At 44.4% G+C, this 26,345-nt stretch overlaps 1 protein-coding gene across 2 annotated transcripts in view; it reads right to left on the bottom strand.

Moving 5' to 3' along the window:
* Positions 1-26,345, bottom strand: part of LOC124005398 (mannosyl-oligosaccharide 1,2-alpha-mannosidase IA) — a 237,971-nt gene that overhangs the window by 78,489 nt on the left and 133,137 nt on the right. For both annotated transcript variants that reach the window (XM_046314620.1, XM_046314621.1), the window contains exon 3: positions 14,535-14,650. In XM_046314620.1, the coding sequence (XP_046170576.1) occupies positions 14,535-14,650 (116 nt within the window). The remainder of the gene's footprint in view (positions 1-14,534; positions 14,651-26,345) is intronic.

Raw genomic sequence — 26,345 nt, 5'->3', positions numbered from 1 at the left:
GCACGGATTGATTATGAAAGGGACCAATTAGGTGGTGTCACTCAGGTACTCTTTCGTCCACAACCTGGAAGCTATAAGTCTGCTAATACCTTTGCTGTGAACAGAAGTTCCTCAGAACTCCTTCCTTTCCTGTCACCAACAGGATGTAAATCCAGGGCTGTTTTTGAAAATGTACAGTAATTATGGGCTTGATTAGCATCACGTCCATAATTAGGCTGTCCTAGACACCGGAGCTTTAATGACTGCTAACCTCTGGAGCATGCTAAACAGCACGACCTGGGGAAGGAGCGCTCGCGCTAATTTCTCACTACTACACTTACAGCAAGTAATGTTGGGCCTTTGCATGCTGTGACAGTGGGGACATCATCATACATTCAAAGATCGGCGCTCTCATAATGCAGTTTTTCCTAGCCACCGTGCTTCTACACCTGCATTGCTTGCCGTTTGGGGTTTTAGGCTGGGTTTCTGTACGGCACTTTGTGACATCAGCTGATGTAAGAAGGGCTTGAAAAATACATTTGATTTGATTAGCAGGCTACATTACTGATCAGCTGATTTGTTAGTTGATTTTGGTTTAAAGACAGAGTCTGATCAAAGCATGAGGTAACGTCATTTCATTTAAGCACATCTGCGCATTTACTGTATTATCACAAACAATGCAGAGAGAGGCTTCTCCGACGGAGTTAACGGAGATCAAAACAGAGTACGTGGTCCATTATTTTTAGCAGGCTATGTTCCTAGTAGTGCATTATTCTAATAGGCATCAGTGGAGGGCAGCTTTTTGAACTGGAGCTGAGACACAACAAAAACACAACATATCCAAAAGGTCTTGGGTTGTTACGGGTGGGAGGACACTTTGAACTTTTCTTTAGTCATCAAAACAACACAGGTCAAGAGTTCACGACCTTCCTGTGTAGTCTAGATGCGTTTTATCTTTTATGTAAATATTGCCAGACATTTTTACTGCCAGCCATAAGACTGTTAGTGGTGGAGTAGATGTGATAGATCAGGTACTTTGATTTCAATGCAACACAATCATTCTGCTACCAGAGTTCCATTCTCTCCATGATGCATTTTTAAGAGGGGGCAATATAGAAGGCGTCACCACAAATCATTAAAGTCGCATAGGCCAATATATTCTCGAAATACACAGGCGAAATGGTTGGCTGCATACTTTATGAAAGTTCAGATTTCTGAACTCATCAGGGAATGTACAGAAAACAATCTATCCCATAGTGATAGGCTATTCCATATCTTATCCAAAATGCATCCATCCATCTCGCTCCCCCTAACACATACACACCCATGACACTGTCTTGTACCACATCTTCACTGAATACATTATGGCAAAATAAGAGACTGACTAATAATAAATGAATGTCACTAGGGTGATAACTTTGAATTACAGCCCCTCGTCCTCCTCTATCTGTAACGGTTTTCTTGTGTCGAAGGAGAGGCGGACCAAAACGCAGCGTGGTTATTATTCATGGTTCTTCAATAAAGAAACTATACATGAATAGACTAACAAAACCAAGAAATGTGGAAAAACCATAACAGCCCCATCTGGTGCAAACACAGAGACAGGAACAATCACCCACAAACCCCAACACCAAACAGGCTACCTAAATATGGCTCCCAATCAGAGACAATGACTAACACCTGCCTCTGATTGAGAACCATATCAGGCCAAACACAGAAACAGACAAACTAGACACACAACATAGAATGCCCACTCAGATCACACCCTGACCAAACAAAACATAGAAACATACAAAGCAAACTATGGTCAGGGTGTGACACTATCACTCACAATCCCTCCATCTCTCCCATTGTCTGGGGAGTAGAAGGCATCGAAGAGGGGGGAGTTATTGAGAAAAAAAGGTTTGGTGAATGCACCTCCAAGCTGTTCTCTTTGAGTGTACACACAAAGGCACTCAGACACAAATACACACACAAACAAGAACACGACAGCAGACATGTGTCTCCAGGAGTTCACAGGCAAGGAGAATTCTCTCATAATTCAGGTCTCTCATTTGTTTATTTTTATTTAACCTTTATTTAACTCATGGGACCCTCCTCCTCCCTCTCTCATTCCATCTCTCCCTCCTTGTTCAGTCCATTTTTCCTCCACATTGTCACGACTTCTGCTGAAGTCGATACCTCTCCTTGTTCGGGCGGTGCTCGGCGGTCGACGTCACCGGTCTTCTAGCCATCATTGATCCATTTTCCATTGGTTTTTGTCTTGTCTTCCTACTCACCTGGTTCCAATCCCATTCATTCCATGTTGTGTATTTAACCCTCTGTTTCCCCTCATGTCCTTGTCAGAGATTGCTTATTGTTATGCTCGTGATTTATGGATTGGTGTGCGACGGGTTCTTGTACCCACGTTTATTTTATTATGTACTTTGGAGTTTTTGTTTTACGTTATTAAACTACACCATTTCTACCAAGTTTGATTCCTCTGCGCCTGACGTCCCTGCCACCTACACACACGGCATGACACACGTCCTTGTTCCTGTGTGTGTGTGCCAATGGTACATCAGATCAATGTTTTCATCCAAATCTCTAAATGGATTCCCGAGCACTGTCACTACACTGGCTGAAAGGCCAAAATACCATTCTGTCTTATCATTCTCTAATCTGATGTTCATCTGCAAAATCCTATAAACACATCTGTGCAGAGCATACAAGGAAAACATGGTTGGCCATCCATCACAATTCATCTCTGATCATCAACCTAATGGCATTGAGCCAGTGCCAATCTCTGCCAACCCACGTCAAGAGCTAAGGCTAGAGACGGAATTCAAACGTTACTGGTGTTACAGTAAATAACAGTATATAGTATCTGTAATAAACCACCCACACATTGTTCTCCTCCAGCAGAGATAGGATGTCAGCAGGATGTCTTGACCTCATGGCTGGGGCATGGCATCTTCAGTCAAGCAGCCCCTCATATGATACATGCCCTCTGGTTTCAGCAGCCCTAATGACTGGAGCCCTGTGGAGCCACGTTTACAGTGGACATGAGGCCAGATCAGGTCAGCCAACAGGCCTACTGAGGTAAACAACAAGAGCCTGATCCAGATCTGCTCCTAGAGCCTAGACAGCTGCAAGGTCTACTAAGTTTGCACAGTGAGCTTCCAGAAATCAGATAATAAACGCCAAACTACTTAAACCAACTGATAAACAAGGAAGGAAAAACAAGTTTGTACCCAAGGGTGGTCTTCCAGTTTAGAACAGCCGGTAGTCGCAGATGAACGAATACAACCTACTTGTCTTTGGAGCAACAATTCATGTTCTGGCAGAGTACGTGTAGGGTACAGTATGCAAAACATTTTGATTTATAACCCAGCATTGTTTAGAATAAAAAGCAAAAAAATGTTTACCAAAGCATACCATGATCACATCTTTCTTTATAAGCAACACATTATTGAATCTGCATATGAGCTGTTTATCATATCTAGGCACTTACTGATTGCCAGAAAGGCATTATGCAAATGTGCACTGGTAAACTGAGTCATCTCATACCGAAGCAATTCTAATTGAAGTAACGTGTCATTTCTCACAATTAAGGCATTGTTTTCTTTTTTTTGTGAATAGGGGTTCAATAAGGCCACAACAATATATCAATCAGTATGTGATCAATCAGGTCAATCTCTGGGGGACTGAGAAAGTGAATCGCTGCCCTCTCAGCTGACGGTCACTCTACTGTCAGATTAAAGTTTCAGGCCAATTATACAACTTTACAGCACAGTTTTGGCCTGAGGTACCAATATTCCTCTGAGGGCGAATATAACAGATATCCTCTTCTTCCATCATCTGAATTTGCTAACAAAAGTCAAACTATTTGTCAACTACATTTGAAGACATGAAAGTCTGCTTTTCTGGTCAGATAACGTGTTCTTTCCATCTTTTCTGCGTGACTGGATTTGATTAACCCTCTCTTGACCGCAAGCTGACCTCTGAGGACATTACGGATCTACCGTAGGATATAGCACAAGTAAGAAGGGTGCACTGTGGGTTTGAATTCATAATAGATATCCTCTTTCTGTCTTAATAGAGACACATGTACAGTACCAGTCAAACGTTTGGACACACCTACTCATTCAATGGTTTCTTTATTTTTCAACTATTTTCTACATTGTAGAGTAATAGTGAAGACATCAAAACACACATGGAATCATGTAGTAACCAACAAAGTGTTAAACAAATCAAAATATATTTGAGATTCTTCAAAGTAGCCAACCGTTGCCTTGATGACAGCTTTGCACACTATTGGCATTCTCTCAGCCAGCTTCATGAGGTAGTTACCTGGAATGCACTTCGAATAACAGGTGTGCCGTGTTAAAAGTTAATTTGTGGAATTTCTTTCCTTCTTAATTAATGCCTTTGAGCCAATCAGTTATGTTGTGACAAGGTAGGGTTGGATACAGAAGATAGCCCTATTTGGTAAAAGACCAAGTCCATATTATGGCAAGAACAGCTCAAATAAGTAAAGAGAAACGACAGTGCATCATTACTTTAAGACATGAAGGTCAGTCAATACGGAAAATTTCAAGAACTTTAAAGGTTTCTTTAAGTACAGTCGCAAAAACTACCAAGCGTTATGATGAAACTGGCTCTCATGAGGACCGCCACAGGAATGGAATACCCAGAGTTACCTCTGCTGCAGAGGATAAGTTCATTAGAGTTACCAGCCTCAGAAATTGCAGCCCAAATAAATTATTCACAGAGTTCAAGAAACAGACACATCTCAACATCAACTGTTCAGAGAAGACTCCGTGAATCAGGCCTTCATGGTCAAATTGCTGCAAAGAAACCATTGTGCACGGGTAAACTGAGTCATCTCATACTGAAGCACCAATAACAATAAAATACTTTCTTTGGCCAAGAAACACGAGCAATGGACATTAGACTGGTGGAAATCTGTCCTTTGTTCTGATGAGTCCAAATATGAGATTTTTGGTTCCAACAGAATATGTGAATGGATGATCTCCACATGTGTACTGTAGTTTCCACTGTGAAGCATGGAGGAGGAGGTGTGATGGCTTGGTGGTGCTTTGCTGGTGACAATGTCAGTGATCTATTTAGAATTCAAGGCACACTTAACCAGCATTGCTATCACAGCATTCTGCAGTGATACGACATCCCATCTGGATTGCGCATAGTGGGACTATCATTTGTTTTTCAACAGGACAATGACCCAACACACCTCCTGGCTGTGTAAGGGCTATTTGACCAAGAAGGAGAGTGATGGAGTACTGCATCACATGACCTGGCCTCCACAGTCACCCAATCTCAACCAAATTGAGATGGTTTGAGATGAGTTGGACCACAAAGTGAAGGAATAGCAGCCAACAAGTGCTCAGCATATGTGGGAACTCCTTCAAGACTGTTGGAAACGCATTACAGGTGAAGCTGGTTGAGAGAATGCCAAGAGTATGCAAAGCTGTCATCAATGCAAAGTGTGGCTATTTTGACACTTTTTTGATTACTACATGATTCCATATGTGTTATTTTATAGTGTTGATGTTTTCACTATTATTCTACAATGTAGAAAATAGTAAAAATAAAGAAGAACCCTTGAATGAGTAGGTGTGTCCAAAATGTCACTGGTACTGTAGAAGAACCATGAGCAAAAACACAGTAACACATCTAACCTGGTGTGGTTGGTGCAAACAACCAAGCAGGATGGGTCCCTGAAGTGCTTTGCCTGGTCCCGTTACACATGAATCTCTTGGCCAAATCAGGGAGCACATTAAGTGTTCTCTCACATCACACATCACTCTCTTGACCTTTCAGTGTAACAACAGCCTGCGGGAACATTGCAAGGCTCCCCTCTCTTGCCTCTCAGTTTTGCCCCTGTGCTTCTGGCCTGTTTACATACACTTTGCTTTGATATGCAAGCATCTGCGCTCCCTCCAGGCAGGGAAAAGCGACACGCTACACAAGAGATAAACAAAGCTCCTTCCCCTCAGCCCTCTCCAAAACGACACCCATGAGAGACTCTTTAACACTGAAGTCTCAATTCAGACATCTTGCTGGAATTGCAGGGCCTGGATGTGCTAATTATCCAGTCACTTGATGGTCTTTGTTAAGAGCACTGGTGTTTTCTAGTGCGACTTTAATTACCGTGCTAATAATGGTTAGGTTGTAGGTGGTAGGGAACCTTTCCTATTTTAGGTAGACCTTGAGGGAGAGACTCACCTGTCATTGGCCTAGAAATATTAGTGTAGATTATAGGCCTATTCCATTGACGTACGAAGGAATACGCATACTGAAATGTCACAAAGAGGATAAGGATATAGCTTGTCTGTGATCACTTGCACAGTTTACCCAGTTTGCCCTCAGAATATCTAAGAGAGAATGATGCGCTGAAGCCACAAGAGACAGCTGCTCTGTCTGGATAGATCACAGTGGCCTGTTCTCTTTGAAACACAATCACAAGCCTCACTGAGACTTTTCCTCTGAGAGACGGAATCCGAGAGATGTTAGAATGACTACGATGGAGGAACGGCGAGCCTCGAAGGAGGGGTAATAGGGGAGAATTGAAGGCGAGAGCCTCGAAGGAGGGGTAATTGGGGATAGATCTGTCAATAGGGGATAAAAGCCAACCGGTAAGAGTTCATTAATCACTTTCTATTAGCCACCCTGATGAGAGACTGAGACTGGAGACCTGCAAGAGGAAAAAACAATTTATCCCCTCTTTTTACCCACAGCATTCGCTAGACTAACAAAGGGACTCGAAACCTGAAGAAAACGACCCCTTGAAAACTAATATGGGGCTATAAGGGAAGGATCGAAATCCCTATCTCGGGCAGCCAGAGACCACCAAACCCCAAAACACTAATCAACACTGACATCTCCAACTATTACATCGGGCTTGAAACGGATAAACAGCCTGTGGAATTTTGCAAAGTTAACATTAGATGGGAGGCATTCTGAAGTTGCTCTCGTCTTTCTAATTGGATGAGTCACTGGAGGAAAGTGTATGATCAGAGTATTCCGTCTCCATAGGAACTCGTCAGGATTTGCAGCAGGATTTCGGGGAGTTTGTTTTAGTTTCGGCAGCAGAGGAGAGAGACATTCTACTGACTTAATTAATTCACTCAGCAGCACAAAGATAAATACACTTGACTTTGAGTCTGCTCTCATACATCTCTATTTCCCAAAGCATTAAGTGTAGCCTTCTATTCTCCACTCGACTTTGTGGAGAAAATCAACATGGCTTCTGATCACTCACAAAGCTCTTTAGTGGATCAATCTGAAAACATATACACTGAACAAAAATACAAAAGCGACATGCAGCAATTTAAAAGATTTTACAGAGTTACAGTTCTTATGAAGAAATCTGTCAATTGAAATAAATTCAGTAGGCTCTAATCTATGGATTTCACATGACTGGGAATACAGATATGCATCTGTTGGTCACAGATAGCTTTAAAAAAAGGTAGGGGCGTGGATCAGAAAACCAGTCAGTATCTGGAGTGACCACCAATTTGCCTCATGCAGCACAACATAATAGAGTTGATCAGGCTGTTGATTGTGACCTGTGGAATGTTGTTCCACTCCTCTTCTACGGCTGTGTGCGAAGTTGCTGGATATAAGTGGGACTTGTGCAAGAATTGAAAAATATATATTGAATAAAACAAAAATACTAATAAATAAAACAGTATATTGAAAGGTAAGCGCCACACTGAAACCTTTTATTTTGAATGGATACCGTCACATCGCTTATTGTTGCTGACTTTACACAACTGACTTTACCCCCACTGATCCAATGAAATGACAGATTTCTTGACACACACACACACACACACACACACACACACACACACACACACACACACACACACACACACACACACACACACACACACACACACACACACACACACACACACACACACACACACACACACACACACACACACACACACACACACACACACACACACACACACACACACACACACACACACACACACACACACACACACACACACACACTTGGAAGCTTGATTGACTAACTACACAGTTGAGTTTTGCAGGCGTTGCACATGTGGATAGTTAGCTGTCATTTAACTCATGTAGGCTAGCTGTCAGAGTAAAATCATGGACAAGTTTTTAAAATGTGCAGCTGATTTTAAGCTGACTTTTAAAAAAAAAGTTAAATGTTAAAATCTGGAGGCTTCACAAGATTCATTGAAGAAAAGGCACTTCGCATCATACCTTGTGTGGCCCAGCGCATTGCTAAGTGCAAAAATCCCACACCAGCGCAGAGGATCTCATACTCCCTGCTGCGATTGATATGTGAACTGAAATCTTGGGAAAGTCAGCCGCCAACAAACTTAAAACCACACCCCTATCCAATGACACCATGAGGAGAATCCAGGACATGTCTGAGGACATAACGTGCCAGACATCAGAGCACATCAGTGCAAATGGCCATTATCACAGCAGATTGATGAATCTACAGATGTAGCTCACCATAAATTCTAATGGTCTATGTCAGACACGTGTGGGTTAATAACTTCGAGGAGCAGTTCATTTTTAGTGCTGATTTGCCTACCACCTCCACTGCAGGGGCTATCTTTAACACAATGGACATGCACATGGGCTCCGTGGGACTGGCCTGGGATGGGTGTGTCGGTGTGACCACTGCTGCTGATGGGGCAGCTGCCATGATGGGAAAGCACTCCGGGGCAGTAAAGCGGATCCTGGAGAGAGCACAAAGTGCGACGTGGAACCACTGCTTCCTACACAGGGAGGCATTGGCAGCGAAGGACATGGTGCCTGAGCTCCAAGCCACTCTTCAGGATGTAATCAAGTGTGTCAACTATATCAAAAAGAGTTCCACGAAAAGCAGGTGTTTCCAGGCTTTCTGTGGGGATATGAGGAGCGAGTACCAGCAGGTGTTTCCAGGCTTTCTGTGGGGATCTGAAGGAGCGAGTACCAGCAGGTGTTTCCAGGCCTTCTGTGGGGATCTGAAGGAGCGAGTACCAGCAGGTGTTTCCAGGCTTTCTGTGGGGATCTGAAGGAGCGAGTACCAGCAGGTGTTTCCAGGCTTTCATTAGGGATATGAGGAGCGAGTACCAGCAGGTGTTTCCAGGCTTTCTGCGGGGATATGAGGAGCGAGTACCAGCAGGTGTTTCCAGGCTTTCTGCGGGGATATGAGGAGCGAGTACCAGCAGGTCTTTCCAGGCTTTCTGCGGGGATATGAGGAGTGAGTACCAGCAGGTGTTTCCAGGCTTTCTGTGGGGATATGAGGAGTGAGTACCAGCAGGTGTTTCCAGGCCTTCATTAGGGATATGAGGAGCGAGTACCAGCAGGTGTTTCCAGGCTTTCTGCGGGGATATGAGGAGCGAGTACCAGCAGGTGTTTCCAGGCTTTCTGCGGGGATATGAGGAGCGAGTACCAGCAGGTGTTTCCAGGCTTTCTGCGGGGATATGAGGAGCGAGTACCAGCAGGTGTTTCCAGGCTTTCTGCGGGGATATGAGGAGTGAGTACCAGCAGGTGTTTCCAGGCTTTTTCCAGGCTGGGGATATGAGGAGTGAGTACCAGCAGGTGTTTCCAGGCTTTCTGTGGGGATATGAGGAGTGAGTACCAGCAGGTGTTTCCAGGCTTTCTGTGGGGATATGAGGAGTGAGTACCAGCAGGTGTTTCCAGGATTTCTGCGGGGATATGAGGAGTGAGTACCAGCAGGTGTTTCCAGGCTTTCATTAGGGATATGAGGAGCGAGTACCAGCAGGTGTTTCCAGGCCTTCATTAGGGATATGAGGAGCGAGTACCAGCAGGTGTTTCCAGGCCTTCTGCGGGGATATGAGGAGCGAGTACCAGCAGGTGTTTCCAGGCTTTCTGCGGGGATATGAGGAGCGAGTACCAGCAGGTGTTTCCAGGCCTTCTGCGGGGATATGAGGAGCGAGTACCAGCAGGTGTTTCCAGGCCTTCTGCGGGGATATGAGGAGTGAGTACCAGCAGGTGTTTCCAGGCCTTCTGCGGGGATATGAGGAGCGAGTACCAGCAGGTGTTTCCAGGCTTTCTGTGGGGATCTGAAGGAGCGAGTACCAGCAGGTGTTTCCAGGCTTTCTGCGGGGATATGAGGAGCGAGTACCAGCAGGTGTTTCCAGGCTTTCTGCGGGGATATGAGGAGCGAGTACCAGCAGGTGTTTCCAGGCTTTCTGCGGGGACATGAGGAGAGAGTACCAGCAGGTGTTTCCAGGCTTTCTGTGGGGATCTGAAGGAGCGAGTACCAGCAGGTGTTTCCAGGCTTTCTGTGGGGATCTGAAGGAGCGAGTACCAGCAGGTGTTTCCAGGCTTTCTGTGGGGATCTGAAGGAGCGAGTACCAGCAGGTGTTTCCAGGCTTTCTGTGGGGATCTGAAGGAGCGAGTACCAGCAGGTGTTTCCAGGCTTTCTGCGGGGATATGAGGAGCAAGTACCAGCAGGTGTTTCCAGGCTTTCTGCGGGGATATGAGGAGCGAGTACCAGCAGGTGTTTCCAGGCTTTCTGCGGGGATATGAGGAGTGAGTACCAGCAGGTGTTTCCAGGCTTTCTGCGGGGATATGAGGAGTGAGTACCAGCAGGTGTTTCCAGGCTTTCTGTGGGGATATGAGGAGTGAGTACCAGCAGGTGTTTCCAGGCCTTCATTAGGGATATGAGGAGCGAGTACCAGCAGGTGTTTCCAGGCTTTCTGCGGGGATATGAAGAGCGAGTACCAGCAGGTGTTTCCAGGCTTTCTGCGGGGATATGAGGAGCGAGTACCAGCAGGTGTTTCCAGGCTTTCTGCGGGGATATGAGGAGCGAGTACCAGCAGGTGTTTCCAGGCTTTCTGCGGGGATATGAGGAGTGAGTACCAGCAGGTGTTTCCAGGCTTTCTGTGGGGATATGAGGAGTGAGTACCAGCAGGTGTTTCCAGGCTTTCTGTGGGGATATGAGGAGTGAGTACCAGCAGGTGTTTCCAGGCTTTCTGTGGGGATATGAGGAGTGAGTACCAGCAGGTGTTTCCAGGCTTTCTGCGGGGATATGAGGAGTGAGTACCAGCAGGTGTTTCCAGGCTTTCATTAGGGATATGAGGAGCGAGTACCAGCAGGTGTTTCCAGGCCTTCATTAGGGATATGAGGAGCGAGTACCAGCAGGTGTTTCCAGGCCTTCTGCGGGGATATGAGGAGCGAGTACCAGCAGGTGTTTCCAGGCTTTCTGCGGGGATATGAGGAGCGAGTACCAGCAGGTGTTTCCAGGCCTTCTGCGGGGATATGAGGAGCGAGTACCAGCAGGTGTTCCAGGCCTTCTGCGGGGATATGAGGAGTGAGTACCAGCAGGTGTTTCCAGGCCTTCTGCGGGGATATGAGGAGCGAGTACCAGCAGGTGTTTCCAGGCTTTCTGTGGGGATCTGAAGGAGCGAGTACCAGCAGGTGTTTCCAGGCTTTCTGCGGGGATATGAGGAGCGAGTACCAGCAGGTGTTTCCAGGCTTTCTGCGGGGATATGAGGAGCGAGTACCAGCAGGTGTTTCCAGGCTTTCTGCGGGGACATGAGGAGAGAGTACCAGCAGGTGTTTCCAGGCTTTCTGTGGGGATCTGAAGGAGCGAGTACCAGCAGGTGTTTCCAGGCTTTCTGTGGGGATCTGAAGGAGCGAGTACCAGCAGGTGTTTCCAGGCTTTCTGTGGGGATCTGAAGGAGCGAGTACCAGCAGGTGTTTCCAGGCTTTCTGTGGGGATCTGAAGGAGCGAGTACCAGCAGGTGTTTCCAGGCTTTCTGTGGGGATCTGAAGGAGCGAGTACCAGCAGGTGTTTCCAGGCTTTCTGCGGGGATATGAGGAGTGAGTACCAGCAGGTGCTTTATCGTGCAGAGGTCTGCTGGCTTTCCAGGGGTAAAGTGTTGGGTCGCTTTTATGAGCTCCGAGCGGAGATTGCTGCGTTTCCTTCGGAAAAGAAGTCAACTCTGGCCAATGGCTCACACAGGTTGTCTACCTGGTGGATATTTTTGATCATCTGAATTCTCTCAATGTGGAAATGCAATGGAGGGGGCACAATCGATTTGTACAGAGGGACGAAATGGATGCCTTCAAGATGAAGCTTACCATTTGGGCAAATCATGTTTCTAACGTGAGTATTGACATGTTTCCTAATGCTGATTTAGAGATTCATAATCTGATCAACAAAGCAAATGGCGACACACTGGAAAAAAAACATTAGACAGCATCTTGTCAAGCTGCAGGGAAAGTTTTGTGACTACTTCCCAGAGGAGAACAGGAGACAAGACGACTGGATACGGGACCCCTTTTAAGTGGAGATGGGAGGCGTTGCCAAGCAACGAAGAGGATCAGCTGGTGGTGCTGTCATTTGATCACAGACTGAGCATGCGCTTCCCGGAAATGACACTGCCACAGTTCTGGTGCAGCGTAGTGGGAGAATATCCTGCTCTCGCCTGTCATGCAACCAGAATCATGCTGCCGTTCAGTTATTTTTCAATATGTTAATTATTGTTGTTAATTAATTCTGAAATTTGACATTTTATTGAACTGTACACCTTAAAAAACTTTAAGGTTGTGAAGCTATTCACATGGTAATTGCTGATTAATAATTCCTAATGATTTGTTTTTTCTATTGTAAACACTGGTATATGTTACTGTTCGTTTAACATTATTAGTCTGGTTATGATGTTATGTTCTGAGTGATCATTTATTACACCCAACTCCTGAACTAGTTGCTTAATTAAAATGTCTTATTCTCTTCAATTGGTACATGTTTTATCAGTCAATATGGCTGTAATGACTTTCTTTACTACCACAACTGAGACAGAGCCTATTTTGCAAGTGAAGCCTGCCCAGGAAGCCAGCTGCAATACAACATTACTCAATTGTCATTGCCAAATTTGGGTCTCCAGCCAAAACCTCAATCCCTATATGTCAATTAGATCCCTGACCCAGTTCCCAAAGTATGGTGACTTTGACCTAAAGTGGCCTGGCGTCCATCACAGGACAGATATCCGTCCACTCAGACGAGGAGACCCTCAGGGACAACTGATCAGAGGAGTTGGAGAAGTGAATGGTGACAGATTGACCTCGCTAGCCCAGTGACAAAGTGTGGCCGGGAGTGTAAATCCTCCCTGGGTGTCTTCATGATGCTGACGAGGTTGCTGTTTGTCATGGGCTGCCATTACTGAGTGTCTCTTGCCCTGGCTTTCTCTGCCAAGACTAGGAGCTACTCATCTTCATACTGCCCAACTGCTCCGAGGGAGAGACTGAAAAGCTGGGTGTGTGAGCACGTGTGTGAGTGAGAGGGAGAGGGAGGGAGAAGAAAGAACAACAGAGGAATAAAGGGAGAGTGAGAAAGGAGTGAGATATGGCTTGCTTTGTGTGTCTAAAATTGTGTCAATGTTCTGTACAAAAATTGTACACATGATAATGCATGTGTACCATCTTTTGCATGTCAACATCTATCTAAGCCTAGCTCATCTAAGCCTAGCTCATCTAAATTCACAGCAACTATTAAGAGCACATCAAACACGTCACTCAGGAGGTTCGAGTAGATTTCAGTATAATTCCCAAATAGGGACAAAGCCCGAAGTGCTATAGGGAATAGCCAGATCAATGAATAATAGAAAACAATATAAAATGCTGACCTCAGACAATGTATCACCGTAACACATTAAAGACATCTCTTAGCCAGTAGATGTCAGAGAGGCGATATTTGATTAGTGACTAAACCAAATAGCCTTTGGACAAAATTAACTATCCCAATGGGGGACTTACACAAAGTGTGGAAACAGAGTGGAACGAGGGCCTATAAACTAGTCCGTTAGCAACAGGGCACACAAAGCCTGGCGGCGCTTACCTTGCTGGCTGGCACCATCACTCTCATTCACTCACTTTCCACATAATGTCCAAACTGGCAGACCTCTCTGTTCCCGACCCCGAGAAGAAGTCTATTATCATGGAATTACACAATGGGGAGGCCATGACCTCCTCTCTCTTGCTCCTCTCTCTCTCTCTTTGCTTTCACATACATTCTCTCTTAGTCTGTCCCTCTTTTCATCCAATCCCACAGCACACAGAGTTCTGGGAGAGTTAAAATAATCCCATGGCACAGTAAGAAAGTGTGGTTAGAATGGATCAGTTGTTCAGGGTTGGCCACACAAGACATCCTTTATTCCATCTGAAATGTCCTTTATAACTCTGGCAAACTGTCCCACTCCCTGGACAGGACTTTGGGTCCGTCGGGGGACAATCGACTTAAAATCAACCTGGCACAGTAAGACCACTGGTGAGAACTTTATTAAGTGTATGTCAACCTAACGCGGGCCAAGTCAGACAGCCTACTTCTAGTGTTGGGGTAGTTGATTGGTACTCCAACATAAATGGCAGAGTAACTCTCCAATAAAATTGAGGGATTGAAAACTTGGTCAATCAGGGGAAAATAGATGGCCTAAAATCATTCGAAGCACTAAGACCACTACTGAGAGTGTTTGTGGTAGACGACTGGTCCTCCAACTTGGATGGCAGAGATAATATCCAATGAGTGAGTTTGATCTTACCGAGTTCAGGTCCAGGCTGGTCTCCACCCACTCCTTTGCGTCGTTGTATTCGTCCATTAATCCCATTATATACAGCGTGTCCAGAGAATCCACGATGGAGGCTCCCCTCAAACCACCTGCAAAACACACAGGACACAGAACAGTCAGAACCATGGGGTATAGGGACTTGCAGTGCCAGACATCATACAGCATTCTTGTTCTGGGAGAAATTAGAATGACTAGAGTTGAGGCTCAGAGACATAAAGCAGACAGAAGTACCAAGACTGCAAAGTAAAGTTAAGAAATGCCCTGAAATACCAAACCACAGTGGCACAAACTACAGCGATCACGCCTGCATTTTGAATCTCAAATTCCGGTATGACATTGTGTAGGCTGGATGAAAAGCATTAAACAGTAACAGTCTAGCCTGCTGCATTCCTAATTGTATTCAGTGCAGGATCTGTGATCCCTATGCTCCAATGGCTGGTTTTAGATGCACTTCATTTGAGGTTATTAAATTCCCCTCACAACCTTAATAAGCAATGTTCAGAGGCTTTTATTCAATCCCACAGCCCCTAAGAGCATGATTGGAGGGTCCTTTTCTTCTCATATGAAGAAATATGCGGTTCGTGGCTGGCTGTAATGGAAAGAGCTGTGAACAGAGGAATATGTGTCCTTATTGTGTTATTGAGCAAAATAGTTGCAGGAGAGACACACCAACTGAAAGCCTGAGAATGGAGTGATAACAACAGTAGAAACTAACATATAGCGCAGGACTAGCCATTATATGCACTGGAGGGCTTGAAAACAGAACTATAGGTACAGTAACCGATTCTGCTAAAAATATGATGTGCAACTTCATGTTCACCCATAAACAGAGCTCAACACAGAGACTGTGTCTATCTGACGCAACAACGCAGCAACACAGCAACCTGGCACATGAAAGTGGCGCGATTCCTATAAGCACTTATTGTGTCGCTCGTCAGATATGCAAATTAAAAATTGTATCCTGAGGCGACAAATATTCATGAAGCAGAGGCAACAGAACACTGGAGGCAAAAAGGGGAGCAATTCTAGCTGATAGTTTCTCTAACCGGCGTCATTTGAATTTGGCCAGACTGTGCAACGCAGTGGGCGGCTAAGACGGCAAGGGTTTGGCTTGTCTGATGTGGTTTGGGTGGCGGAGACAGACGTCAAACTCTCTTATCGTCACGCTAGCCTCCTCGCTGCAAACCCCACCTCAGCTTTCCTCTGCCCTCGATTACAATGGCTTGCTAAAGTATTCACCCCCCTTGGAATCTTTTCTACAACCTGGAATTAAAATGTATTTTTGGGAGGTTTGTATCATTTGATTTACAAAACATGCCTACCACTTTGTAGATGCAAAATACAAACAAGAAATAAGACCAAAAAAACAGACAGCTTGAGCGTGCATAACTATTCACCCCCCAAAGTCAATACTTTTGCAGCAATTACAGCTGCAAGTCTCTTGGGGTGTGTCTCTATAAGCTTGGCACATCTAGCCACTAGGATTTTTGCCCATTCTTCGAGGCAAAACTTATCCAGCACCATCAAGTTGGATGGGTTCCGCAGATGTACAGCAATCTTTAAGTCATACCACAGATTCTCAATTGGATTTAGGTCTGGGCTTTGACTAGGCATTTAAAGACATTTAAATGTTTCCCCTTAAACCACTCCAGTGTTGCTTTAGCAGTATGCTTAGGGTCATTTCCTGGTGGAAACTGAACCTCCGTCCCAGTCTCAAATCTCTGGAAGACTGAAACAGGTTTCCCTTAAAAATGTCCCTGTATTGAGCTCCATCCTTCATTCCTTCAATTCTGACCAGTTTCCCAGTCCCTGCCGGTGAAAAACATCCCCATAGCATGATGCTGCCACCACCATGCTTCACTGTGGGGATGTTGTTCTAGGGGTGATGAGAGGTGTTGGGTTTGTGCCAGACATAGTGTTTTCCTTGATGGCCAAAAAGCAACATTTTAGTCTCATCTAACCAGAGTACCTTCTTCCATATGTTTGAGGAGTCTCCCAAATGTCTTTGGCGAACACCAAATGTGTTTTCTTATTTTTTTCTTTAAGCAAATAGATTTTTTCTGGCCACTCATCCGTAAAGCCCAGCTCTGTGGAGTGTATGGCTTAAAGTGGTCCTATGGACAGATACTCCAATCTCCGCTGTGGAACTTTGCAGCTCCTTCAGGATTATCTTTGGTCTCTTTGTTGCCTCTCTGATTAATGCCCTCCTTGCCTGGTCCGTGAGTTCTGGTGGGCGGCCCTCTCTTGGCAGGTTTGTTGTGGTGCCATATTCTTTCCATTTTTTAATCATGGATTTAATGGTGCTCCGTGGGATGTTCAAAGTTTCAGATAAAAAAAAATATAAAACCCAACCCTGATCTGTACTTCTCCACAACTTTGTCCCTGACTTGTTTGGAGAGCTCCTTGGTCTTCATGGCGGTGCTTGCTTTGTGGTGCCCCTTGCTTAGTGGTGTTGTAGACTCTGGGGCCTTTCAGAACAGGTGTATATATACTGAGATCATGTGACAGATCATATGACACTTAGATTGCACACAGGTGGACTTTATTTGACTAATTATGTGACTTCTGAAGGTAATTTGTTGCACCAGATCTTATTTAGGGACTTCATAGAATTTTTTCCCATTTCACTTCACCAATTTGGACTATTTACATGAAATCCAAATAAAAATCTATTTAAATTACAGTTTGTAATGCAACAAAATAGGAAAAACGCCAAGGGGGATAAATACTTTTGCAAGGCACTGTATATCTGCCTCAGATGTATTTCTAATCTAAATAATCATAGCATGTAATATTAGCCTACAGTATGTGCTTTTCAGATTACCCAGAAAGCCTCTCACATTGTTGACCTTTCACTCTACCACATTGCCAACTGAGGTCAGCTGATAAGGTCAGTGGAGAGGGCGGAGGGTGCAGGGATGAAGGTTCGTAGGTGACATGGCTGAGTGATTGGCGTCATATGCCCATGGCCTCGCCGGCTGATACAGTACAGACAAGTTATACACTATCAGCCCTATGTCATATACAGTTGAAGTCGGAAGTTTACACACACTTAAATTGGAGTCATTAAAACTAGTTTTTCAACCACTTCACAAATTTCTTGTCAACAAACTATAGTTTTGGCAAGTCAGTTAGGACATCTACCTCGTGCATGACACAAGTCATTTATCCAACAATTGTTTACAGACAGATTATTTCACTTATAATTTTCTGTATCACAATTCCAGTAGGTCAGAAGTGTGCATACACTAAGTTGACTGTGCCTTTTAAACAGCTTGAGAAAATGATGTCATTGCTTTAGAAGATTATGATAGGCTAATTGACATAATTTGAGACAATTGGAGGTGTATCTGTGGATGTATTTCAAGCCCTACCTTCAAACTCAGTGCCTCTTTGCCTGACATCATGGAAAAATCTAAAGAAATCAGCCAAGACCTCAGAAAAAAAATTATAAACCTCCACAAGTCTGGTTCATCATTGGGAACGCTCAGCAAAGAAGAAGCCACTGCTTCAAAACTGCCATAAAAAAGCCAGACTACGGTTTGCAACTGCACATGAGGACAAAGATCATACTTTTTGGAGAAATGTCCTGTTTGGCCAAATGGAACTGTTTGGCCATAATGACCATCGTTATGTTTAGAGGAAAAAGGGGGAGGTGTCACGTCCTGACCTTAGTTCCTTGTTTTTATTTCTACTTTATGTTGGTCGGGGCGTGAGTTGTGGTGGGCATTCTATGTGTTGTTCTAGTTTTGGCTTTCTATGTGTTTGGCCTGGTATGGTTCTCAATCAGAGGCAGCTGTCAATCGTTGTCTCTGATTGAGAACCATACTTAGGCAGCCTGTTTTTCCCACTTGAGTTGTGGGTGATTGTTTTCTGTGTCTGTGTTTCCTCCATACAGAACTCTTTCGTTTTTCATTTCTGTCTTTCACTTTGCTATTTTGTATTTTCGTGTTCAGTGACTTTTCATTAAAAATGACGAACACTTATCATGCTGCACATTGGTCCGATCTTTCATACTCCTCGCGTTACAGGATGCCGAAGATCACCAAGCCGAAGAACACCATCCCAACCGTGAAGCACGGGGGTGGCAGCTTCATGTTGTGGGTGTGCTTTGCTGTAGGAGGGACTGGTGCACTTCACAAAATAGATGTCATCATGAGGAAGAAAATTTTGTGGATATATTGAAGCTACATGTCAAGACATCAGTCAGGAAGTTAAAGCTTGGTCGCAAATGTTTCTTCCAAATGGACAATGACCCCAAGCATACTTCCAAAGTTGTGGCAAAATGCAGGGACAACAAAGTCAAGGTATTGGAGTGGTCTTCACAAAGCCCTGACCTCAATCCTATAGAAAATTTGTGGGCAGAACTGAAAAAGCGTGTGCGAGCAAGGAGGCCTACAAACCTGACTCAGTTACGCCAGCTCTGTCAGGAGGAATGGGCAGCAATCTTTGTGGGAAGCTTGTGGAAGGCTACCTGAAACGTTTGACCCAAGTTAAACAATTTAAAGGCAATGCTACCAAATACTAATTGATTGTATGTAAACTTCCGACTCACTTAGAATGTGATGAAATAAAGAAAAGCTGAAATAAATGATTCTCTCTACGATTATTCTGACATTTCATTCTTAAAATGAAGTGGTGATCCTAACTGACCTAAGACAGGGAATTTTTACGAGGATTACATGTCAGGAATTGTGAAAAACTGAGTTTACATGTATTTGGCTAAGGTGTATGTAAACTTCTGACTTCAACCATATTAGGGCTGTTGGTCCCACTTTATATGGATAGTCCAGATGTTCCATCTCTAGATGGTCATACTATCAACAAACTATACGTTGCTATGCAATTGCTTTCTAAAGTTACGGTTAAGGTTATGGCTAGGGTTAAGTTTAGGGTCAGAGCTAGGGTCACAGTTCGTAGATAGATAGTGTTACCAGGCTATTTACTTGATTTTATCCCTTGGAGGACTGTAGTGCTTTTCTCAGTCATAATTCTTCACACAGTCACTTTAAGTCACAGTCACTCCTTTAAGTCTGATTAGTGTTTTTTTTTTTTTTTTTTTTTACCTTTATTTAACTAGGCAAGTCAGTTAAGAACAAATTCTTATTTTCAATGACGGCCTAGGAACAGTGGGTTAACTGCCTGTTCAGGGGCAGAACGACAGATTTGTACCTTGTCAGCTCGGGGGTTTGAACTTGAACCCTTCCGGTTACTAGTCCAACGCTCTAACCACTAGGCTACCCTGCCATCTACCACACACCCCTACCCACCAACCACGCAGCTGGTCCTCCTCCCATCTAACACACATCTCAGCCCACCTCAGCAGGTTTTACCCTGACAGGGATTCACCTTACATTGACACTGAGAGGGCACTGCTACTGTCCAGCTATAGCTAGACAGATTCAGAGTTGAGATGAGCATGCATAACTTGGGTATTGCTACCCTCCAGCTAGAGACACTGCCCAGTCATGGGAAATGCATAGATTAGGGCCTAATGAATTTATTTCAATTGACTGATTTCCTTATATACTGTAACTCTTATATTTTTTTTCAGTAGTTGCACATACGCTATGAAGGTAATGTATTCCATTTACATTTAACATTTAAGTCATTTAGCAGACGCTCTTATCCAGAGCGACTTACAAATTGGCGCATTCACCTTATGACATCCAGTGGAACTGCCACTTTACAATAGTGCATCTACATCTTTTAAGGGGGGGAGGGAGGGGTGAGAATGTATGTCACTGACATCTTGCAGACACTGTGAAAGCTCTGTGAAACAAAGTTAACTTTCTCCTGTCTCAAGCAGATCTCGTTGCTAAGTCCATTGCCAGCAAACGAAGACTCTCAAAAGCATATTCTCCATTTCCGTCTGTGAAGGACTCTCACTATGCTTAGTGAGCACTTGACTGTACTGTTGCAATTTGATGACAAATCATGTTTCAGAGCACACGGAGAGAAAAAAAAAGTGATAGCTAATACCCCTCATTGCCAATCCCGGCGACGGCGAACGTCAGGGAGCAGTGGAGTGTGGAAAATTCCTATTGAAAACAGCAGCAACAAAGCACAGATGATTGATGGACTCAGATGAGAGCGGTAACGGATCAATCCATCACACATTACTCCCAGGGTTCCATGGCGTGTCCCAAACATAGACCTTAATTATATCAGAGGAACTTCATCTGGAAGGGTCCTACACCAAGGTGCCTTGGTGGGGGTATGAGCACTTGGTGCAGGTAGGGTTACAGGGGTATTTATCAATCCATTTTACAAACGGGAGTGGCTTTGTTCATCACATTGTTCATCACATTCAGGAAGTACCGACCATTAACCATCAAAGCTTAAAGCGAGGTACCTATAATCTAACCTTGTGACAGTCAAGCACAAAAACAACGCCATCCATCCATCCATCTATGGATTCTCGGTGTTGTGTTTGCCACACGTGAGTGCCTGGAGACACAAACGAGACAGTAGAAATGATTTTGTAATAACAGTTGTTCGCCAAACTGAAACGTAATCACATATAATGTGTTTAAATTCATACCAATTAATTAGAAGATAACCATTTGAAATGCTGTAATAAACTGATCCTGTAATAAACTGGTTTGATGTGCTCCCATATTCCAAATTGATACGAAAACAAAAGAGTAAACATTGCAATTGCTATGCAACTGTAATTACTTGAACATTCATTTAAGCAAATATTATTTGGATCCAATTCCTTCCCCCTAGCAACTCAGGAGCTCCTGTACAGGAGCTCATCACAGTAGTCATATCATTTATTTTGTGTGTGAGTGAGTGAGTGAGTGAGTGAGTGAGTGAGTGAGTGAGTGAGTGAGTGAGTGAGTGAGTGAGTGAGTGAGTAGGTGAGTGAGTGAGTGAGTAAGTGAGTAAGTGAGTGAGTGAGTGAGAGCGAGCGAGAAAGTGTGTGTATTTGTGTGTGTATGCGTGTTTTCCATAATGTGTGTATGTGTGTGTGTACAAGCATGTGTGTGTGTGTCCATCGGCATGTATTCTAGGTTGGAAATGAGAGGGAGAGATTGTATGTGTGTTACTGTGTATTGTGTGTACAGAGTGCACAGTAAGTGCATATGTTCAATTATCAAAGCTGTCACTGGCAAGGCAACAGGGTCAGGTTGGTTATACTAGAGAGCCTCTACACACATGATCAATCAATCAACTCACTCACTCACGTCCACAGACACACACACACAACCACACACGGACACACATGGCATCAGATTCTATCAGACTGAAATCGTGTTAACCATTGAGACCAACAGCATGCGAGAACAACATTCCCTCTGAGCAACCTCTTACCCTATAGGGCCAATCAATAAATAGACTGTTCTGTTCGGTCAAGTTACAGAAACAAAACGGATGATTTGATCACCTCTCTGCATTGCCAACGATGAAATTGCTTTCAATAGGCTATAACTTCATTAGCCCTCTCAGGGACATCGTTGAAGGCATTGTTGGAGAACCCATAAGTACTGTAAATACTGTATGGAACATTGTCCACCATTCAGCGAGGACCATCAGTAGTTACCATTGACGACAGAAGAAGAACCAGAGACCCCCCCCAAAAAAATGATCTACACTGCTAATTTGTTCTGCAGTCTCGTTCAATTGCGCTCTCAAAAATACACCACAAACCGTGATAGAAATAGCCCGGTAACATATCAAGGTGACTAACAGATAGAGACTCTGATAATATCACATGAATTACACCACTCTTATATTACAGAGTGTGGCTGTCACCAGGGTAACGCTAGCCTCGTTGACGTCAACGCAGGTGTCCTCGTAGCTTACCGATCAGGTCCCAGTGAGTGGCATCTGGGGTTCAGATTTAGCCGTGACATGTCAGTGTTCAGGAATCGAATTTGTTTGGTTGTGCTTAAGAGGTGTCTGTGTAGCATGGAACGGCACTGAGGGTAAGGGGGTTGGTGAAGTTGAGATGAGAAGGATAAGAGCATATTGGAGAAAAGCCAGGGAGGGTAAAATGTGTTATGAATGTGTTCCAGGAAAGAGAGAGAGAGGTGGGGGGGGGATCTTAACAGCAAAGAGAAAAGTGAGGAGGAGGGATGTAAGAAATACCAAGGCTATCGATCAGAGTGGAGTTTTCAGCAGTATTTTATTACATTTTTATTCAACCGATATTTAACTATCGGTATGGAACGTCAACGTCACAGTTTAGCCTCAGACAAACACCTGACAGTCGAGTCAATTCAAATCAAATAGGGACGAGTGGCCAAAATGAATTTGACATATTCGAGCTGACGGTAGTTAAACCACGAATATACTTTTTCCTCTCAGGTTTGAGGTCACGGGGTAAGTGTTGCAATGTTATAGCCTTAGTTGGTCTTTCAAGAATTTCTGTCTAAAATGTTTTCTTTCCTTTCATGTCATGTGGTGTCTGTCGCAAGCGTGACATTCTTCTGGATCGTCAGACCTTTGTGTTCTTGGTGGTTTACCAGCTCACCCTGGATATTTCTAATACAATCATTTTTTTTTTGTCTACAGTTCCCAGTCAGAGTAGCTGTCTGGAGCCCAGTGAGTTTTGGCCCTCTCAGGAGAAACATATTCCAACTACTGCTGAAACCACCTAATGTGGCCAAAACAACCACAGGCTGTAAGAGAAATGTCTGGCTCACCACACTTCGTTTCAGTCTACTAGGAATAAGTCAGAGAGATTGGTGACATTGTAAAAAAAAAAAAGTGCTACTTTTGACAAAACACACTATTACTTGAAATGGATATTGGTACTTTCAAAATAGTTTCCTACCCACTTCAATCTCACGGAACCTCCCCAAGAGAGCATTCAACCCACACAAACCTAGATCACTTAGACACACTAAATCCAATGAACTCTCAAACCTCCCTAATGGTAAACATCATACAGTCTCTGGTCACTGTAAGTAAACTGTGAGATGATCAGCAGTATATAGGCAACAGCAATAGAACCTCTGTTTGAATCAAACATAACAACATGATTGCCATGGAGACAAAGCTGCTGTGATAGGAGCTGTTTACTGATGCACATGATCTAATCCTCAGCCCGAGGGGAGCTGTGTTTGTGTCTATGTGTGTCTCTGTGTGTGTGTGTGTGTGTGTGTCTGACAGTGATGTAGCACCGATGTCGAGTCCCAACCGGTTGTAGCAGAGGGCTGGGAGAGGACGAGGCAGGGAGAGAGTGGGAGACAGTGTGTGTAAAGTCTGCCTCTCGGTGTAGGGCCACACAGAGAAGACACACAATGGCTGGTGACCTGCTCTAACGTCCAGCAGGATGCTGATTCAAACCATTTATCAGCATAGAAAAATGTCATAAGTGGGAATGTACTTCGGAAAGCTTCAAGGCAATAATACCTGATGATAATCTACAAAAGTGAATTACCTCTCATAATACAGAGTAAACCTCTGGTCTGACAAGATCCATTACACTATATCACGCCTAAACAAACGCACTGTCTGCAGTGTCGGCCTGTGTGGCTGTTGTTACAGTGGGTACCTATTCATCATCATCTGAGCACCAGAGTGGCCACCAAGGAAGCAGAACTCAGACCACAACACAGAAACCCAATCAGGTGATTCCCTCTCTCTTCATTTAGTCTTCATAATGTTCCTGGGGGGAGAACGAACAACTAGACAAACCCTAATGACATGAAGTAGACTAAACCCTGTAAAGGATTGGCCTCGTCTATTTGGTGTTATGTTTTTCAGACACCGCAGCCAAAATACAAGACCCAGCCAATGACAGGCCTAGTGCCTCAAGTTGTCCACCCTGAGAGAGAGAGAGAGAGAGAGAGAGAGAGAGAGAGAGAGAGAGAGAGAGAGAGAGAGAGAGAGAGAGAGAGAGAGAGAGAGAAGAGAACTCTGTTTCCTGACTGCCAGCTTTCTCACTTACATCCTCCTCCAATTAATATTTTTATTTTGCACACCTGAAAACACACACACACAGACGACAGATGCACACACGCAGGCACACACATAGAACCCCCCCCCCCCCCCCCCACACACACACACACACACATTCAGATACACAGAATGACCAAACATGATTAGAAAGGCTACAATCATGGTGTAGCATGCACATACAAGATGAGTCAGTCAAACTGACATCATTTCATTTGCCACTATGGGACCGCGAAACAATCACAGCGTATCTCAGCCCCCCCCCCCCCCATCCTGTCAGATGTTACAATATCTCCAACAAGATTACAGACGGCATACTGTGCTATCGAACCCCTCTGTCCATCCATCCACCCCCTACCACTCTCACCACGATGGATTGACACACAGCCACTGTGTGGTAGAAGAATATATCTGATGCTATATTAACTGTCAACCCACAACATCTGATTGGAGGTGACAAATGTGCCATGATTGGTCAGTTATTTCAGACCAGGATGGGCCTATGGTGCCAACAATTCAACGACATTAATACCAATAGTAAATAGCTATAGCAGAAAGAGCCTACAACACAAATTGGAGGCACTCAAGAGTCTGCAGCTCGGTAAACTAATTGACAGGTCTTCCTGTTTCCAGACGGAGATACGGAGGGCAGAGTGAAGTTAGCATTGGTTCTAAGGCCCGCAGGCTGCGGCTCCAGCAGTAAGCAGGTGTAGCCGAAGTAGAGATCTCCCCCGGTCTCCCCATCTCCCCTGGAGATTAAACAGAGCAGCCTGGCCTGTCAGCTGTGCTATACACACACACACACACACACACACACACACACACACACACACACACACACACACACACACACACACACACACACACACACACACACACACACACACACACACACACACACACACACACACACACACACACACACACACACACACACACACACACACACACACACACAGACACACACACACACACAGAGAGAGACACACGCAGGCACGCCGCACACTGATGCACACCGACACACAAGCGTGGAGACAGACACACACACAGCCACCTGAGTAATGTTTGCCTGGGCCAATTAAAATGGGTTAGAATAACCTGGCCAACCTGCTAATGGAGAGGACCCGTCCTCTGGAGAAATGAAAGCAGAGTCGTTCAGCATCGTTAGTGCACACAAGTGTAGGCGAGGAGGTTACCCAGAGGGGGTGGAGTACGTGAGAGGTAGGTGTGTGTGTGTGTGTTGATCCATCTTACTTTATAAACAAACTGCCCCAAAGTATAGACTGGCTGTGGATTTGCAAATTACATTAAATAATCATCTAGTGTGATTATAGAGAGCTTTTTTTAATTGGTACGGTATGTTGTGATATGGGATATTACAGTGGGAAACCATTTACATCTGTAGAATATTAAGTTATAGAGCATTTTCCAACCAACCAAACATTTTGTAAAGAGAGAAAAGTATTTACACACTTTGTACATAGCAATGAATTAACAATCCACCAATAATTGGTTCATTTAAAAACTCAGCAGGTGCACTCACCTTTCATTTCATGCAGTCAGCCGTAATTTCACAGGAAATTGCAAAGGTCAAAAAGCTGTCATCGCTTTCTAACACTTGTTGAACTTCAAATCCTTAACTAATCCAACAACCTTTAAACACCAGAACAAAACTTGGTCCCTCCACCTTTCCAAACTCTCCTTTACTCACTCTGAGAACTCAATTAATTTCTTAAACTCCAACATTGCTCTCTCTCTCTGTTCTCTGTTCTCTCTGTTTGTAGTTTCAGGGATGCCACGGGCTCCTGGCACAGCTATCCTGTTTCCCCCCTCTCTCTGAAGTGTGGCCCAGACTGTAAGTGGTTGGAAAAG

The sequence above is a fragment of the Oncorhynchus gorbuscha genome, linkage group LG19, assembly GCF_021184085.1.
Source record: "Oncorhynchus gorbuscha isolate QuinsamMale2020 ecotype Even-year linkage group LG19, OgorEven_v1.0, whole genome shotgun sequence".
Taxonomy (NCBI): domain Eukaryota; kingdom Metazoa; phylum Chordata; class Actinopteri; order Salmoniformes; family Salmonidae; genus Oncorhynchus; species Oncorhynchus gorbuscha.
The sequence above is the reverse complement of the archived record's forward strand: the minus strand, read 5'-3'. Positions and strand labels throughout refer to the sequence as shown.